Source organism: Colias croceus, chromosome 6 (assembly GCF_905220415.1).
Source record: "Colias croceus chromosome 6, ilColCroc2.1".
Taxonomy (NCBI): domain Eukaryota; kingdom Metazoa; phylum Arthropoda; class Insecta; order Lepidoptera; family Pieridae; genus Colias; species Colias croceus.
In genome coordinates, this window is record NC_059542.1 from 5,973,783 (window position 1) to 5,992,367 (window position 18,585).

General features: G+C 33.5%; 3 protein-coding genes across 7 annotated transcripts; 1 reads left to right on the forward strand and 2 right to left on the reverse strand.

Annotated features, from left to right (window-relative positions):
- Positions 1-324: 324 nt before the first annotated feature.
- Positions 325-4,372, forward strand: LOC123692461 (zinc finger protein 614-like). Its single transcript, XM_045637211.1, has 9 exons — positions 325-598; positions 721-812; positions 1,201-1,474; positions 1,913-2,144; positions 2,234-2,455; positions 2,704-2,851; positions 2,948-3,014; positions 3,140-3,283; positions 3,893-4,372. The coding sequence occupies exons 1-9, from the start codon at positions 455-457 to the stop codon at positions 4,127-4,129; spliced, it is 1,560 nt and encodes a 519-aa protein (XP_045493167.1). The 5' UTR covers positions 325-454; the 3' UTR covers positions 4,130-4,372.
- LOC123692463 (prothoracicotropic hormone-like) lies at positions 4,373-6,313 on the reverse strand. 3 transcript variants are annotated; one of them, XM_045637217.1, is made up of 5 exons: positions 6,217-6,313; positions 5,153-5,506; positions 5,041-5,079; positions 4,848-4,958; positions 4,373-4,656 (listed from the first exon to the last, which is right to left on the reverse strand). In XM_045637217.1, exons 1-5 carry the CDS (start codon positions 6,217-6,219, stop codon positions 4,513-4,515), a joined length of 651 nt encoding a protein of 216 aa, XP_045493173.1. In that variant the 5' UTR covers positions 6,220-6,313; the 3' UTR covers positions 4,373-4,512. The 3 variants fall into 3 exon arrangements, with proteins under 3 accessions (XP_045493173.1, XP_045493172.1, XP_045493171.1); XM_045637216.1 differs by lacking the exon at positions 6,217-6,313 and having other exon boundaries at positions 5,168-5,551; XM_045637215.1 differs by lacking the exon at positions 6,217-6,313 and having other exon boundaries at positions 5,153-5,551.
- Positions 6,314-6,577: 264 nt separating this feature from the next.
- On the reverse strand, positions 6,578-13,454 carry LOC123692462 (zinc finger protein 626-like). 3 transcript variants are annotated; one of them, XM_045637213.1, is made up of 10 exons: positions 13,220-13,454; positions 12,889-12,980; positions 12,432-12,723; positions 12,034-12,100; positions 10,395-10,583; positions 9,928-10,087; positions 9,264-9,330; positions 8,486-8,626; positions 7,993-8,246; positions 6,578-6,676 (listed from the first exon to the last, which is right to left on the reverse strand). In XM_045637213.1, exons 1-10 carry the CDS (start codon positions 13,334-13,336, stop codon positions 6,673-6,675), a joined length of 1,383 nt encoding a protein of 460 aa, XP_045493169.1. In that variant the 5' UTR covers positions 13,337-13,454; the 3' UTR covers positions 6,578-6,672. The 3 variants fall into 3 exon arrangements, with proteins under 3 accessions (XP_045493169.1, XP_045493168.1, XP_045493170.1); XM_045637212.1 differs by lacking the exon at positions 6,578-6,676 and having other exon boundaries at positions 7,971-8,246; positions 13,220-13,453; XM_045637214.1 differs by lacking the exon at positions 6,578-6,676 and having other exon boundaries at positions 7,971-8,246; positions 12,432-12,708; positions 13,220-13,452.
- Between the last annotated feature and the right edge of the window lie 5,131 nt (positions 13,455-18,585).

Consider the following 18,585-nt stretch of genomic DNA (forward strand, 5'->3'; position numbering starts at 1 on the left):
GATAAGCGCTTATAAGTTTCAAGCTTTCTTTCTGAATACGCCCTAACGCATTATCACCAATACAGTTGTTCTCTCTTTCACTCTCACGCACGAGACATAATAGATGTCTCACTCATGTACTTCGTAATAACAACTGCCGATTAAAATATAAAAAGAACGTCCAGCCACGACGCTGAATGGTGCGTGACTAAGTGAAACTCGGGCACTTAGCTGAGTTTTTTCTTGCCAAAATAGAGAGCGGGTAACGTATCTAGCTCTTTTATATATCATAGATCTTAAATCGATTAATAGATATCGATTCCGATAAAACAGTGACCACAGATTACAGTTGACAAGTCTAATCGGCAATCAGCTTGCAAACGACGATAAACGATAAAACGACAATAGAGAGAACCGAAGTCAAAAGTTGTCGATAATATTGTTACGGATTTTGTTCATCACTTTTTAGAGCAAAATGTTAGATCCTGCGACTAGTGATGGAGTGGATTTAAAATCTTGCCGCATATGTTTAACAACAAAGAAACCACTATGTCCTCTATTTAGATATAAGTTATCAGGAAATTATGCCGAAATGTTAACAGCAGTAGCGGATGTAAAGGTAGGATTGAGTGAATACCCAAGTTTAATACAAAAATTTCATGTATTATACGACTTAAATGCGTTTATTTCTATCAGCAACAAAATTTAGTATCAACTTGTTAATGATCCTTTATATTTAAGGTTTTTCCAAATGATGGCCTTCCTGAAAAAATTTGTGTCAAATGCTGTACATCACTGGAAAAAGCATACCTTCTTAAAACAGTAGCTGAAAGGTAAAGATGGAATCTTTTATTATCCATACTAATATTATAAATGCGAAAGTAACTCTGTCTGTCTGTTACTCAATCACGCCTAAACTACTGAACCAATTTGCATGAAATTTGGTATGGAGATATTTTGATACCCGAGAAAGGACATAGGCTACCTTTTATTGCGAAATATGTACCACGGGCGAAGCCGGGGTGTGGACCGCTAGTTTATTATATTCTAAATTATTTGTGGTAAAAATTACCATACTTTAAGGATTTGATAAATCTGTGTAAGTTTATATATCAATATTTTAATTTTTAGTTCTGTACCAATCAAAATGTATAATATAACAGCGATAAGATAAATTTTACACTTGCAAAGCTTTTAAGTAAAATAACTATACTTTTTCAGATCAGACAGAAAAATGAGGAAAATTGTTGCCAGTTTAAAACCCAGCATAAACACAAAGAAGATAGCGTTTAACTCACTGACAGACATAAAAGATGAAATCGCTCCATTAGTGAAATCGGAACCAAAGTGGGAAATGGAAATTGACATTCTTGGCCCTAACAGTATTCCCAACACAGAAACTATTGAATGTAAAGATATTGTTATAGCCAATACTGTAATAAGAAAAGTAGAAAATAATGAAAATAAAATTTCAGAACAGATTGATAGCTTTGATGTTAGTATTTATTTTATACTTTTACCATCATCTTAATATATATAAATCTCGTGTCACAATGTTTCTCCTCAATGAACTCCTAAACCACTTACCCGATTATAATAAAAATCGCACACCATGTGCAGTTCGATCCAACTTGAGAGATAGGATAGTTTAAATCTCAAATTGTTTTAGAGAAAGCGGGCGAAGCCGCGGGCGGTAAGCTAGTAGTATTTAAAATACTACTATTATTTTTTTGTTTCAAAATATTATAATAGGTTAGTAATAAAAAAAATCAGCCATTTAAGAATTGAATATTTAAAGCAACTTTTTTGTCTTTTCACTCCATGCTATTTATGTTGATTTTAAAATGCCACATTACATACATATTATTTTTTTTTTAATAAAATCTTTGTAAAGAGAATCCTCATCAATAAAAATAATAATTCCATATTTCAGAATGATTTCTTTGATGATGTAGGACATGATGATGATGATGACGATTACTTACCCCCTTTGGAAAAAACAAAAAGTAAATTTAAGAAACCAAAATTAAGTGACATAAAAGTTTTCAATAGTAAAGGTAAAAAAACTATAATAAGGAAAGTTAAAGTGGTGAAACATCTTCAGACATCGGATATAAAAAATGAAGGATCAGGCGAAGATAAGAAAACTACATCAATAACCTGCTGTAGGTATTTAAACAAAACCATGTTTTTATACAGATAATATTCTTTTATAGCTTTAAGAACATGCTTTAATATTTTTTTTAATATCTAGTCCCAATTCTCAAAAATGGATCCAGAGGACCACCAATTCTTCTAAAGAGACCTAAAGATGCGACTTCATTGAAAGTACAAAACTTTCATCAAAAAAATTCAAGTAAACCAGTCGGGCGCTGCAGCAAACAAGTATCATCTGGGAAACAGAGAGAAAAAATGGTGTGTCCTGTATGTGGCATTTTGACATATACACTGGGAAATCATATGGCCACTCATGAAGGTATTTAATATTTATTGATATTAAAGTACATTATCATATTATAGTCTTTTACAATTATATAATTTTTAAAATCCAGTTGCTGGTATGTTACTTAACCACCTTTTAGCGCAGCGGGGGAAGCTTGCGCATATAAAAAAATGAACTAAAACTTTATGCGCATACTTTCCCCCCACCACTTTTTGTCCAAGAAGTTTGCCAGGAGGCAATATCTAGTATAAAATCAGTGTAATAAGTATTATATCTTTCAGAAAAAAAGAAATTTAACTGTTCACAATGTGCACGGACATTTACACATAAAGCAAATTTACTTATTCATCTTAAACAACACTCTGGTATAAAGGATCATATTTGTGAAGTTTGTGGTGCAGGCTTTTATACGCAGAAGTCATTATTAAGGTAATAAGGCAAATTATTATTTATTTCATTATTTCAATTTAATGAAAAAATCGCCATTCTAAACTAATTTTATCTTTTTTCTTTATTAAATTTCAGACATAATTTAATACATAAGGGAGAGAGGCCTTTCCAATGTGATCTATGTTCTAAAAAGTTTATTGCAGTGAGTAAAGACATTTTAACTTGTATGACACAAAAATCTGAAATAGTTACTTTGTTTTGACTTTAAATACTTGTAATATGTATAATTTTTAAATTTCACGAAAAACATTTTTTTTTATATTTTAGCGATGCGACCTCACACGTCATTTACGTATTCACGCTGGTTACAAGCCATATAAATGTAATGCGTGTACTATGTCGTTCAATGCTAAGCACCAGTTGCAGAATCACGAACGCATGCATACTGGAGAGCGGCCTTATAGTTGCGAGGTACTTATTTCATTACATTTCTTTCATTCCTTTGATTACTTTCTTATTATTTTTGGTTGTCTATAGCAATTATATATTTTGTCAGTTCCGCTACGAAAACTTCATAAAATGAAAATATATAATAATATATATATATAGCTTTCCGCCCGCGTTTCCAAAGATCCCGCATAATTCCCATTCCCGTGGGATTTCCGGGATAAAACCTATCCTATGTGTTAATCCAAGTTACCCTCTATATGTGTGCTCTAAATTTTATTGCAATCGGTTTCAGTAGTATTTGCGTGAAAAAAGTACCAAACATGTATGTTTGTACACACATACATCCTCACAAACTTTCGCATTTATAATATCAGTAAGATAGCTGCGTTCTGCGGTTTCACCCGCGTGGCTCCGCTCCTGTTGGTCTCAGCGTGATGATATATTATAGCATATAGCCTTCGTCGATAAATGGGCTATTTAAAACCGAAAGAATTTTTCTAATCGGACCAGTAGTTCCTGAGATTAGCGCGTTCAAACAAATAAACAAACAAACTCTTCAGCTTTATAATAATGGTACTTATAGATATTTTGGCGGTTAGTTGTAATTTAGGCCAATTTATACATTTCCAGGTGTGCAACGTCTCGTTCAGTTATAAAGTTAATTTGAACAATCACGTGTTTAAAACGCACGGTATCAACTTAAAGTTCAAATCGATACACACGGTAACGGAAGACGTGTTACGTCGTGAGATGGGAATGCTGAATGAGGCGAGAGACGCAATCGCTCACATAATACCGCATCTCACAGAAGTACCGACGCCGGGAGCGCATGAAACAGTTCACCATACATCCGATTACAATGTATAGCGAAAGTCAGTGTTTTATTTTATTTTCATATAAACATTAATAATGGAATTTCAAAATAATTTGTGTAATTTAGTGCCCAGTAATTTAACATTGCTAGCAATTAAATTCGTGTTAAATTTTCGCAAAATAATTAGGATAGTTTTTCTGTTTTTAATACTGGCAATAATTAAATTTTGTATGGTTAAATTATACCATTGGTGTTCAAAACTTAGTGTAAAGTAATTAAAGTTCAATAAGTAATAATTATATTTCGTTTAATTACAGAAACAGTCCATAACAATTAAGATTCTTCACAATGTATTTAAATAGTATTAAAAAATGATATTTATTCATGGCAAGTTCCAAACATTTCAAAAATATTCATCTGTTTAAAATTGTATTATTTAGTAGCGTTCTCGATAGTCATTTGTACAAAAACAAGCTATAGTAATAGGCTTTTTAACAGCGACCCAATGTTTTCTGATTTCGTCCGGTAACTCTTCCGATGAATCTTCATCCAAACGCTCTTTCTTTTTTAATACAGTAATCTGTGGAAATTAAAATAAAATAAATAAACTTAGTCCCAAATCAAATTTTAAGTTTTCCTCATATCATTTAAATATTATACAGAAAAACTTCGTTATATTAAAATGCAGAACAGATAAATTCTATATTCTTTTGACCAGCTACCAAGGTAAAAATGACAAAGTGAATTTTTACGACACCATTCAATACTTACATTGTACATACGTATTTGGCAACCAAAATCTGACGAACAGAGATCCTTATTGCATATTCTACTTTCTATGGTACTGGGCACATACTGGGGACCGAGGTATCTTAACTCTCCCTAAAATTAAAATAAACTTTAACATCCAATGCCTATCCACTTATAATAATTAATCATTTTCTTATATGTATATCAAACTCACTCGTTCTTCACAACTGCAGGGTATTTCATGTACGCCCCTCTGAAATTTTTTCATTCATTAATAACATGACAAAAAAATTGATTATCAACTAAACTTTATTATAAGTACTCACATTATATTTATTCACCTTTATATTACCACGTTTTCTTGTTCTCGTTTCAACTGATTTGTCTAATAAGATTATATCATTACGTATCATATTAGCGTAGTCGACGATTAAAGCTGGTAATTCTTCAGGGTTGGTGCGTGGGCTTAGTAATTCAGTGGCGTATGCTACACCGATATTGTCACTTTCTGGGACATCATCGTTTGCCCTTTGTACGACGTAGTTCTGTCTCGTATGTGTCCTTTGATTTTCCACCATGAATTCGTCAACATTCGTCTTCTTTAATGCCACCATGGGTATCCACACTTGAATAAGTAGTAAACAAGTAACACATAATTCTATCAAAATAGAATGCCGGACCTGTAAATTGAAGAATAATGTTAATGTGTTCGTCCTACCAGTCATGACCTACGGAGCCGAGACGTGGACACTGACAATGCGACTGGTCCACCAACTCAAAGTCGCTCAGCGAGCTATGGAGAGAGCTATGCTCAGTATTTCTCTGAGGGACCAAGTTCGAAACGAAGTAATTCGTCAGAGAACATAAGTAACCGACATAGCTCAACGAATTAGCAAGCTGAAGTGGCAGTGGGCCGGTCATATGTGCCGCAGAACGGTCAACCGCTGGGGCACACATGTCTTAGAGTGGAGACCGCGACCCGGCAAACGTAGCGTAGGCCGCCCTGCTACACGGTGGAGTGACGACGTCCGCAAGGTTGCTGGCCATAACTGGCGGCAAAGAGCCAACGACCGGGCTCAGTGGCGTGCATTAGGAGAGGCCTACGTCCAGCAGTGGACATCGAAAGGCTGATGATTGATTGATTGATTGTTAATGTGTATTCTGTAACTGCGGCGTTCTTATGTTAAATACATTTACCACTATCTTTCCTTAAGATAAGATTCGTTAAAATATCACTGAAAACCGTCGCCCACGTGGTATTTGTTAAAAGATTATTTATTTTTCAATATTTAGAATAAGTCGTGTTACGTCGAAAATCTAGAATTAAAATTAAAGATGAAAATATAACAATGATAAAAAGTTACCTACAAAAATAAAAATAAAATCTTACCATGACGATCTTCAATGTCAAGGACTAGCAAACGAATAATGCTGGAGAAGATATTCCTCGCCTTTTATACTTTTATTAGATTGATAGGTTTAAGAAAGCTCCATTAACACCCCCAGCTGAAATAGATACCTCTGCTATTGTATTCAATAATGGACATACAATTTACCTTTGTTCTCAAATAAGAATTATCTTGAAAAGCGTCCAGTTTCCATTCATGAGTTATATTATATTGAACATATCTCATTGTTGTACTTTTGTCTTATAGCGTTATAAGTACGTACCTGTGTCTATAATCCATTAACTTTTAATTATTTTTTTATAAAAAAACTCCAAATGAAATTACAATATTATCTCTGATAGAAAACCGTGAGTATATTTAAATACTTCTATATTTTCTGATACTGTTGTATTATCTAGTGACATTAGAATTTCTTGCTACACTTAGTCACCGGTAAATTACCTGTATAAAGTAGATAAAATATTTGTATACCACCGCTAAATTTTTATGGGCATTCCTGAATCCTGATGTTAATTTTAATAAAGTCCTAGCTGTACCGGCTAGCGTTGTTCTGCCTTATTCTCATCATATAGGTGTATGAAAAACAGATGGCCGATTCTCAGACCTACCCGATATGCATACAAAATTTCATGAAAATCGGTCCAAATGTTTCGAAGGAGTATGGTAACTAACTCGTTTTAAACTACTTTATGGAACTAAATCGTTTTAAATATTATTATAATTTATTATTATTTTTCATCTGTCAACATTAAGTAAAAATTTTCTTTTGTAACTAATTACTATTGAACTATTCTGATGTAATGTATCGGGAAGGCACAGACTCCTGAAACACAGCGAAAGCTATATTGGGAGTCTGGGGTCTATATTCTGATGTAAGGAAGCTTGTTCAATAAATGATTTTTATTTTTTATTTTTATTTTATAACACTGTGACACGAGATATTTATAGAGATCTATTTCTTATAATATTATCACTAACGCGCCTTTAAACTTCAAACTTTTAAGTTATTGTTATTAGTTAAGGTGGCTAAGAATTATTTGCTTGCTCATAAGCTCAATTAACTGGAAACTGTTTTTATGTGATTGTTATCAGCTATACATATAATAAATCTGTAGAAGGGTCAATTCTGTACATTGAAAATATTGAAAAGATAAATAGCAGGGGGTGTTACTGGATCGATACCAAGCCCAAATATGTGATTAAAAAAATTTTTGTCTGTCTGTCTGTCTGTATGTTCAGGCATCACGTGAAAACTAACGGTTCGATTTCGATGAAACTTGGTATAATTATACCTTATTATCCTGGGCATAAAATAGGATACTTTTTATCCCGGAAAAATACGTAGAAAAAAAATAAATCGTAATTTTTCTTAATTTTTCTGATTTACACAGGGTCAGTAGACAAGTCAGTAGACAAGTCAGGGTCAGTAGACAAGTCAGTCGCGGACTTTAACTGTTTACATAGACTTCAAGCCTCTGTACTGACTTAAAATCTGTTTACACAGGGTTTTTTTTCGGGTCAGCAATGATTTGCCTCGAATTTGTAGTCAGTTACTGACCCTGTGTAAATCAGCACTTATGTTAGGTAAAAATGGAAACAAAAATTCAATTTAACATTTATTTAAGTAACTAACTAATTTTTTACCGACAGATGTTGCGTTGTCAGACAGTGTGACAAATCAAAATATGTATTTAAAATCGATGTTAAATTTTCAAGGAAAATTATTACATACTTAAGTATTTTAAAAATCAATTGCCATTTTATTTTCGATCAAAAACTTAATTGCCATTTCAAAGGCCATTGCCGCTTGCGGCCCTTTATAGGGATTTGATATTTCGTTGATTGTTAAACCACTTTCCACTTTGAATAATAAGTCCTTCATTATAGCTCTTTCATTTTGCATAGTTTCTTCATCCATAACATCTATTTTCCTGTGTTTCAGAAATATTCCATGTTTGTTTAAACAGTGCCTGGTAAAATCACGTTTGTAACTGTAAGGCTGTGAACAGATCTGAAATAGATGGATTTTTTTTACATTAAACTGAAACGTGCTTAAACTCAAATTCAAACATTTATAAAAACTATTGAATCGTCTTAACGTAGATTAACCATTTACCACCGATTCGGAAAACAGTGACTACAGAGAAGAACCGGCAGGATTTCATAAAGATGAAAATAAAATAAATATATTATGTCCATGCTATAGTGGTGAGTGAAATTACTTTAGGTATTTAATATTATTATACTAACTTTACAATTGAAAGGCCGCTCTCCGGTGTGCACACGCTCGTGGTGCCTTAGTGCTGATTTAGTTCTGCACCCCCATCCACACACTTCACACTTACACATCGGAATTGTGTGTATAAGCTTGTGACGGTTTAAGGCACTAAGCTAAAAAAAAGGTTATTAACAAAACGTTTATCTCTACGAAGTTACATAATTTTGTATCTTTTTCAATTCATGTAATTCTCCAGAGTCCAGATATCATAAATTTTACAAGATATACTTAGGCTGGTTGCAGAGCATGACCGACCATACGCACGCGTATTGTCATGCGCATTAGTGTTAGTCATACAATAATTGTTGATGCGTATCGTCAGGACCGACGGTACGCACTGACGGTCGGTCAAGCTCTGCAACCAGCCTTACTCTTCTTAGAAATTATTAAAGCATTCTATTATTTATCCTATTAACTAATTTAATGATGGTAAGTAGCGATGTATGAATGGGCATTTCTGTCTGGATAGAGCGTAGGTATTCATATTCAAATATCTTACGTTTCTTATGTTAAAAAATATAGAGATGATATATCGATACACATTTATTTTGCTACATCTAATTATTTTTATATCAGAGATGGGGAATCCCCGATGTTCGATACATATGGAATATATTAAATATATCACGTTATCATATTTCGCCGAATATAGATATGATTCAGTCATATTTGGTGATAATACACATTGAACACCATTTTCATCTTCGTACAGTTTCTTATTACTAACTTAATTGTGATATAATTACTAACCCGTTTAAAATCCCTTTGACAAATATCGCAAACATGTGGCCTGTTTGCTGCGTGTGATGTCATGTGACTAAAACGCATAAAAATCTATGTTAAAGATAGATAATTGAATGTACATAGTAGGTAATGGTAAGATTAAAAAAAATGTAGGAATTAATTTTAAACACACAAGGAATCATTTGAATTTAAATTTACCGAGTAGATTATTGCATGATACAGAGCATAGTATAAAGAGAAAAGTAAGTATTTTCGAGCTAAGGTATATCGCGCCGATTGTATGTACGCGAAGCGCTTGGCCTCACTTCCCGTTCATATGTGCGTACGCAAGCTTGACGCACGCACATAACGCCGCTCAGCCGCGCCTGTACAATAATTGTTTAAAATATCAATGTGACAAGTGACAATCGTGCGCCTCGCGAGTTTAGGTACCTACCGTGCTCTCCTAGACGCCGGCCGGGAGTCGGCCTTCTTTTCTCTTTATATTATGTTAATTAAAATGAAACCTTTATGTATTATTTGTTGTAGAATAAATAAATTTCAGTAAGAAAAAATATCGCAATCGAGACCCTTGCGTACACTGTTCATCCTATTTTATGTTCAATAATCCTCTTTTGTCTTCAAAATGTAGCAGTAAATATGTATATCAAAGTAATATTATTTAAATTACCTAATAAGGGCTGTCTGTTGTGCAAAAACCGCAGTACAATGGTCACATTTATATTCAACGTCTGGATCTGAAAAATGTATCTTCATATGTGCCTTCAAGGGCCCTCGAGTAAAAAATGCTTTATTACATTTTTCATATTCACATTTAAACTCTTTTACACCTGAAAAATGATAAAATTAAATGATTTCTTCTTTATTGCATTTTGGGATTCATTCGTACCAGCGCTTCCCGTAGTTCTACTAGTTTTTCGCCCGCACTGTCTTAAACTCAACAAATTAAATATTAAAACCACCCTCTAGAACCATGCTATTTGATGAAAACAACTAAAATAGGTCAGTTGTTTTTGAGTTCTTTCCCAGCAGACAGATGCGGCGGAGGACGTTTTTTTATATGAAGTACTTTGCAATACTGTATATAAGAAACATATAAAAAATAATAGTTATAAAAATTTATTAAAAATGAATTACCTGTATGAATAAACATGTGTGAATGTATATTTTTTGTCAATTTTCCACATTGAGAACAAATTATTTTTCTTGCACGGTTCGGTTTTGGCGGTCGTTTCGTTCTTACAGATTTCGATGTTATATCGCGTAAAAATACAGGCTTAATACAGACTTTAGTACATTCAGATTTTTTGTCGGTATTATCGTTACCTATAAGAGTTAAGAAATTTTGCACGCATTTTAGAATACATAAATATATAAACTGCAGTAGAAGCGCGGCATGCGCGTAAAACACGTTCCGTCTGAAGTCAGCTTATTAGCCGGGTTGCGTTTAGTCGGTTACGTTGCTAACTCTTTACGGCTAATGGTTTACATTTAATATTCTATCTTCGTCTTACTAGGGAGAACCTGAATGTGTACGTTACTATGTTTGGGTGTGTAGATAACATGGAACGGCTTTTAGGCTGGTTGCAGAGCTTGACCGACCATCAGTGCGTACGTCAGTCGCGCTTGTCATATGTATGGAAATTCATAAAACGGTTCATAGCTAGACCGACCATACGCACGCATATTGTCATGCGCATTAGTGTCATAGTCATACAATTGTTGATGCGTATCGTCAGGACCGACGGTACGCACTGACGGTCGGTCAATCTCTGCAACCAGCCTTATTGTTAGTTTGTTCGCATAGAGCGCTTCTACGTCAGTTTAAATAATATGTATTCTAAGCTTAGCATATACAAAAGCGCATATTACATTAGAATTCAATTACACTTTTGGTATTTGACATGGCCATTATCAGTAGCTTATTCGTTTCCACTTCCTCCTATTATATGAAAGAAATATTTAAAAATACACAATACAATATCACAATCAAAAGAAGACTATTCAATACCTGCATTTTGCCAATACTCACCTATGGTTGCCAAACTTGGGCTAAAACAAAAAAACATGACACAAAATTGGTAACATGCCAACGAGCTATGGAGAGGAGCATACTAGGTTATACAAAAAAACATAGAAAAAGAGCTTTAGATATAAGAAAAATAACAAAAATAGAAGATGTTGTAAAAAAGACAAGGATTCTTAAATGGAGGTGGGTAGGGCATATGCTCAGAGAAAAGGGAAACCGATGGACAAGGGTCATTACTGAATGGACTCCCAGAGCAGATGCTAAAAGGAAAAGAGGAAGACAAAGAAAAAGGTGGTCAGATGAGATAAGGAGAGTGGCGGGGCCGCTATGGCTACGGAAGGCGAAAGAACGTGGCGAGTGGAAGAAGTTGGAAGAGGCCTTTGTGTCACAAGGACACGCCAGCACCCACATATAAATTTAATTTTAGTTTTAAGTAAAAATGTAACCTGTAATATTGGCAATAAAGGCTATAAATAAATAAATTCGTTTCCACTTCCTCCTATGGTCGTTAAGGTTTGGTCTATGACATGCAGTTTTCTCTCACTCTCCTTTAGACATCCAAACTCGACAACAAAGTCGGGTTCTACATAATGGGATTTTCAACTGACTTTAAAAAAGGAGGAGGTTCAGAATTCAACAATTTAGGATAAACAATTTGAAGGCGATTTTTAATTTTTTGTTTAGAATTTTATATAGAAAACAATCATATATAGAAAAATATTAATGTCTGACTATAAATTTACCCACCAATTTTCTTGTTAGCGTGTTCCTCTTGATCCTCGAGATACATGTCATCCATGTTGTAGCCATCTAACTGAAATAACATAAAGAAGAAATAATATTGGAATAAATTAAAAATGACAATCGTGAATTAAATATTTTATGGCTTCCTTAAATATTTCTTTTATTCTTATTTTTTTATATTTATTTTTTTAGTGGCAACTGAAATAAATATTCTCTGTATTTTCAAATAATTTATTATCACGGTTCATGAGATATAGGCTGGTGATAGACAGACAGTCAACTCTCAGTAATAGGGCTCATTTTAATCCCTTCATTAAAAACATACGATCTCCATGATCATTAATTTTCTAAGTCCATACAAGTTGAATGAAATTTTAATAATCTTACAAGTTATAACTTACTGTTCCATTGTCAAGATCATCATCATCATCATCATATTTTTCTATTATAGATTCTGAAATATCTGTAACTGGAATAGTCTTTTCATTGCATATTTTAGTTATTACTGTTTCATAATGTGTAAAAAAGTTTTTATTATCCAATAACAAACATTTAAAGTCTGCAGGCTTTATGTTCTGCTTCGCTTGGTCTTTTATAGGATTTAATAATAATTTGAATTCATCAATATTATCAAACACAAGTCTTCTCTGCTGGAGTGCATTTAGTTCAGAATGGGACCTTGAAATCAAATACAATTTTAAATTTATTAATCATTGTAATGTATAGTCTATTTAAATTAATTAATAATCATATTTGTTTCAATACAGGAAGTTGTGATTGAAGTAAATTAAATAATTTAATTCTGCACTCTCATCTTTGATGGTATGAAAGGCACTACATAATATTTTAAATTCTCACCTTCTTATTAATACTTTAAAGTCATACAATTCCTTGAGCTTATTTCGACACTTTAAACAAATCAAAGGCTCATCTAATTTGGATTCAATTATCTGTAAAAATTACATTACATTATTAAGAATATATTAGGTGAGCATTGTGAGTTGACTTTGTTTATAGGTTTATTCTATATCTTAATAAAAAGGATAGATATTTTAAATACATTTGGTATAGTATAAATTAACATGTTTGCATATTATATTCTGTATGGATATCATATACTCAGATCAAATAGGAAGACAGTGATATTGATTCATTAAAGTATATATTGTTATTGTGAAGATTTAAATACCTGAATATTAGCTACAAATAGAATCATTTCTGCATATGTTAAATCGCCATTGTAATCAAATATTGAATTTGCTATTCGTGTATGTTCCAAGCATATTATACAAATACTTCGAATCATATTTTTTTAAATCTCATCTATGATTACTCTTATTTGAATGTTTTTTTAAATTGTTGAAAGTGCTGAAGTAAATTAGTAACATTAAATAAGGTAATTGTCTCACAAAATTGATTATTACCTAATTAATTTTTATAGGTACCTAATTACTTTCATCGGGTTTTGATTTGAACCACATTTGAACCAAAACAATGATCTGTCAAATGTCAAATACCATGCTCAACAGTGTCAATGTCATTCTACGGAAACCTGTCAAATCACTATTTGAATGTTGCCATTTCAATAATAAATTAGTATAATATATAGTTCAGGATACATCGCCCATTTTTGCAAGTGACTACTATCAAGCTAATTTTCCGTTTGTAGCTTTATTTTGATGAGACACCGAATAATTTCGTGTACGAAAGTCTCGATTGTGGTAGCTAACAGAGATAACAAGGATAAAAAATTTTGATTTGATGGTTCTCAAATATTTATTACTAACTGATTTTTTTTTTGTTCAATCTCAATGATAATTACCTAAATTATTCGAAAAAATATTTGTCCTACAAAATCTATGGTTTGTTCAAAGAGTCCCCCTTTCCAAAGTGTATCGATAACGAGGTCATCATAAATCCGCCCGATCCGCACTAACCGTGTATCATGATACACCTCGTATCTGATATGCGTATCACGATCGGTGGTATGGACGTATTTTGATACTGTATTACGATATACGTGATACACCGCGAACCATCGTGCGTCGGTTTTTCCGCGACATCAAAAGCTGGGTCCACATTTGTAGCATTTCGGTGTATCGTATCTCCGTTGTGTGGCCTCGGCGCGTATCATGATCACTAGTTTGGACGCAAGATGATACCCGTTGATGATACACGCCGTATCTGATACGGCCCGATCCGCACTAACCGTGTATCATGATACACCTCGTATCTGATACGCGTATCACGATCGGTGGTATGGACGTATTCTGATACTGTATTACGATACGATATACGTGATACACCGCGAACCATCGTGTGTCGGTTTTTCCGCGACATCAAAGAGGATACACATATCTTATCGATCAAGTTTGGACGTGAATGCAATTGATACGCGATCATTGCCTGTGTTCCCGCCATTTCGTGGTTTGTGAAAGAGGAGTAAACATTGAAGATGAGCTGGGATAACGAAAGTGTTATAATGATACACTGACATGATACAGCAGTTGATAAGTATGGACGCGTTTTTTTCTTCAAGATACGCCTTTATAATACGACATGGACAAATGAGCGTCCATATTTATGATACAAATACTCGATACGATACGACTGATCGTGATACGTCAAGATGCTACAAATTTGGACCCAGCTTTAGTGTCATAGTCATAATATTGTTGATTCGTATCGTCAGAACCGACGGTACGCACTGACGGTCGGTCAAGCTCTGCAACCAGCCTTAGCCTAATGATCTAGACACTAGATGAGGCTAGTTTTACTTACTGTTTAAATATATTTTGTGAGGTTCTAAAAACTAGCCAAGTCAAAGTATAGGTCATTAGTTGTTTGCTTTGTGAAAATAATTATATGTACTTAGTATTCAAATTAAAAAAGTCATATTTTGGAATAAACGTTGTTCTCAAAGGGAAAATAAAACAATTGAGTATTCAGTTCACCTAAGAACTTAATACTTCTTCATCATCAATACATATAATAAAATTCTAGAAAAGCGGTGTCTGTACAATGAAAATATGGAAAAAAAAAATAGCAGGTGTTATTACTAAATCGACCCCAAACCCAAAACTGTAGTTAAAAAATTTTTTGTCTGTTTGTCTGTATGTTCGTGCACGCTAATCTCAGAAACGGCTTATCCGATTTAGATGCGGTTTTCACTAATATATTGGAGTAATCTTCATTTAACATTTAGTGTTTATTTCATGTCAATCGGTTCGTAAACAAAAAAGTTATGACCATTTAAGTATTCACGGCGAACATTTGCTAAGGCATTCTATTTATTGTACACTGTACAGTGTACGATATAAGTTATCTGTTACAGTTATTCCTATAAATGTCCAGGTGATCATATCGAGAGTCCCCAAGGGTGGGGGGGGAGTGGGGTAAGCTGTAGTAGTAGGGGGGAAGGGGTAAAATTAGAATTATGTTTTTTTCTAGGTAAATTTTATACATAAAATGTCCTTTAAATTATGTCGTATTATATTTTTAACTCCCGACGCATAAATATGGGTGATAAGTGTTTGACAACTATATGTGTATAATATATGTTTGTACTACCGTAGCTCGCTAACACGTAATCCGAATTTGATGCGGTTTTTTTGTTAGGCAGCATATTTTCAGACGCTGGTTCTTAGATAAAGTGTATCAAAATAGGTTCATCCATTTATTATATCTAGGTATATGGGGTAAAAGTGAAATGAAAGTGAACGACCAAATGAAAGTAACAATAAGTCAAATTTTATCAAAATCGGTTCATCCATTTATTTGATATATAGGTATAAAAGTGGTAATAAAAAATGAATTTTGTCAAATATACTCAAGTGACATATCAAATGAAAGGGCATGACGTGTAAATTATATTTAGACATATTTAATCAAAATCGGTTCATCCATTTATTATACCTATATATGGGTAAAAGTGGGAATGAAAAAAACGAATATTGTCAAATATACCCAAGTGACATATCAAATGAAAGTGCATAACGGGTGAAGTACAGTTAGTTATATTTTTATCCAATTCGGTTAATCCATTTATTAGATTAGGTACAGCGGTAAAAGTGGGAATGAACAATAATCGAATGTGGTCAAATAATATACTCAAGCGGGGCATATGAAAGGGCAAAGTGTGAATTACAATTAGTCATATTTTATCGAAATCGGTTCATCCGTTTATTACATTTAGGGCACTTTAGGGGCGACAGTGGGTATAAATAAACCAAATGGAGCATCAAACGACAGGATATGACGTGTACAATGTACATATAGGTACAATTAGATAATATGGTTTACATCAAAATTGGTTCTGCCATTTACTAGGGGTGGAAAGGGAAGAGTTGAAAGTCTGTGAAAGAAGTCAAAGTCAAAAGGAGTCAAATATACCCAAGTGCCATATCAAATGAAAGTGCATAACGGGTGAAGTACAGTTAGTTATATTTTCATCCAATTCGGTTAATCCATTTATTAGATTACAGCGGTAAAAGTGGGAATGAACAATAATCGAATGTGGTCAAATAATATACTCAGGCGGGGCATATGAAAGGGCAAAGTGTGAATTACAATTAGTCATATTTTATCGAAATCGGTTCATCCGTTTATTACATTTAGGGCACTTTAGGGGCGACAGTGGGTAAAAATAAACCAAATGGAGCATCAAACGACAGGATATGACGTGTACAATGTACATATAGGTACAATTAGATAATATGGTTTACATCAAAATTGGTTCTGCCATTTACTAGGGGTGGAAAGGGAAGGGTTGAAAGTCTGTGAAAGAAGAGGAGATATGGGAGCGAGAGGATAGCCACACCCTGGAAATTTTTAACTCTACTCAAAGCCTGGCCTGGCCCTTGGAATTTTTTTTCTTAAATATACCACTTCTTTTGCCACTGTGGTCCATTACAATTTGGGCACGGTTACGGCCCAAATCAATATGATGTAGGAATGTAATATGGAGGTACATTTGATAGTTCGGTCTCGCTCACTTGAAAATATTACATGAAAATAAGAAACCGAAGTTTAAAAATTTTAAAATTAAAAAAAAAATCCCAAAGCAACGAAGATAAAGGAATAAATCATTTTTCAAACTTCCCGACGATCTTAAAAATTAAGTACCATTATAAAAAAAATATTTATAGAGGTATATATATGATATATTATGATAATGTTGGCATGGCAGCCCCGACGACTTTGTTTTTTTTTTTTAAATATTTAAAATGGTATTCATTTTTAAAGATCGTCGGGAAGTTTGTGAAATTATTTATTCCTTTTTCTATGCACTTTTCTTCGTTGCGTTGGGTTTTTTTTTATTTAATTTTTATTGCACGGTCTAAACGGTTTAGTTACTACAGGCGTGAGACAGGAAAGATCTGATTTGGATTTGGTGCTGGATTTGATAAAAACTGAGTATCGATTAAGCTGATCAGTTGCTGCACGATACCTACATTGTTAATAACATCCATACAAGGAAGGAAGAAATTTGCTCGCCTCCCCCCTGGTGCTTAAAAATAATATGACATAATTTAAAAGAAATACGTAGAAAATTAATTAGGCATTTATTTTTTTTATTTTTTAGCTCAGTTCGGTAATAAATTTTACTATCAGTTCTTTTAATTATTTATGTTAGTACGTGTTTACTCAATAATTAATTTAATTAGTAACTACTATGCAGTCACTATTCCACGCGGACGAAGTCGCGGGCACAGCTAGTTGTAAATAAATTTCTGGACTGTCTACAGAACTTGGCACACTTTTAGATCTAATTTCTTTTTTTGGCAAATTAAGTCAACGATTGAACTCGGCTCCAATTTTTACATTCATGTTTTTGGTGGGATATAATATAGCCTATACCCTTCCTCGATAAATGGGCAATAATTTTTCAAATCGGACCAGTAAGTAGTTCCTGAGAATAGCGCGTTCAAACAAACTTCTCTCATATTTATAATATTACTAGCTTACCGCCCGCTTTGTCTAAAACCTAATAAATTATATACTAAAACCTTCCTCTTGATCTATAAAAAAAAACCGCATCAAAATCCGTTGCGTAGTTTTGAAGATTTAAGCATACAAAGGGACATGGGGAAATAGGGACAGAGAAAGCGACTTTGTTTTATACTTTGTAGTGATAGTATAGATTAATCACTACATTTTATAAAACATTCTTTTTCTGACTCTATGTCCCCATGTATGCTTAAATCTTTAAAACTACGCAACAGATTTTTATGTATTTTTTTAATAGTAAAAAATACCTATTCTAGAATCTAGAGGAAGGTTTTAGACAAAGCGAGTGAAGCCGCGGGCGGAAAGCTAGTTACAAATAAATTTAGCTTATGACTTATAGTCCATTGAATAAAAAGTTCTAGAGTGCGTGAGTAAGTAACGTAAGATGTTTCTTCGGAAACATCTCAAGAGTACCTAGGTAATAAACATACTAAAACCCCGGGGCACTAGGAGGAGCCCCGGAGTAGGGGGAGGGGGGAAAAGGTCCATTTTTTTCATTTTTCGCTTAAATCTCAAAAACGGTACATGTAAGAGAAAAACTTTGAA

Coding starts and splice junctions, on each gene's coding strand:
- LOC123692461 (XM_045637211.1), top strand. CDS start 455: ATGTTAGATCCTGCGACTAGTGATGGAGTGGATTTAAAATCTTGCCGC. Junction 599..720: donor CAGCAGTAGCGGATGTAAAG/GTAGGATTGAGT, acceptor TTTATATTTAAG/GTTTTTCCAAATGATGGCCT. Junction 813..1,200: donor CTTAAAACAGTAGCTGAAAG/GTAAAGATGGAA, acceptor ATACTTTTTCAG/ATCAGACAGAAAAATGAGGA.
- LOC123692462 (XM_045637212.1), bottom strand. CDS start 13,336: ATGATTCGAAGTATTTGTATAATATGCTTGGAACATACACGAATAGCA. Junction 12,724..12,888: donor TTTAAAGTATTAATAAGAAG/GTGAGAATTTAA, acceptor AAATTTAAAATT/GTATTTGATTTCAAGGTCCC. Junction 8,247..8,485: donor AGCGGCCTTTCAATTGTAAA/GTTAGTATAATA, acceptor CATCTATTTCAG/ATCTGTTCACAGCCTTACAG.
- LOC123692463 (XM_045637215.1), bottom strand. CDS start 5,551: ATGACTGGTAGGACGAACACATTAACATTATTCTTCAATTTACAGGTC. Junction 4,959..5,040: donor CCTGCAGTTGTGAAGAACGA/GTGAGTTTGATA, acceptor TTTTAATTTTAG/GGAGAGTTAAGATACCTCGG. Junction 4,657..4,847: donor GCCAAATACGTATGTACAAT/GTAAGTATTGAA, acceptor TAATTTCCACAG/ATTACTGTATTAAAAAAGAA.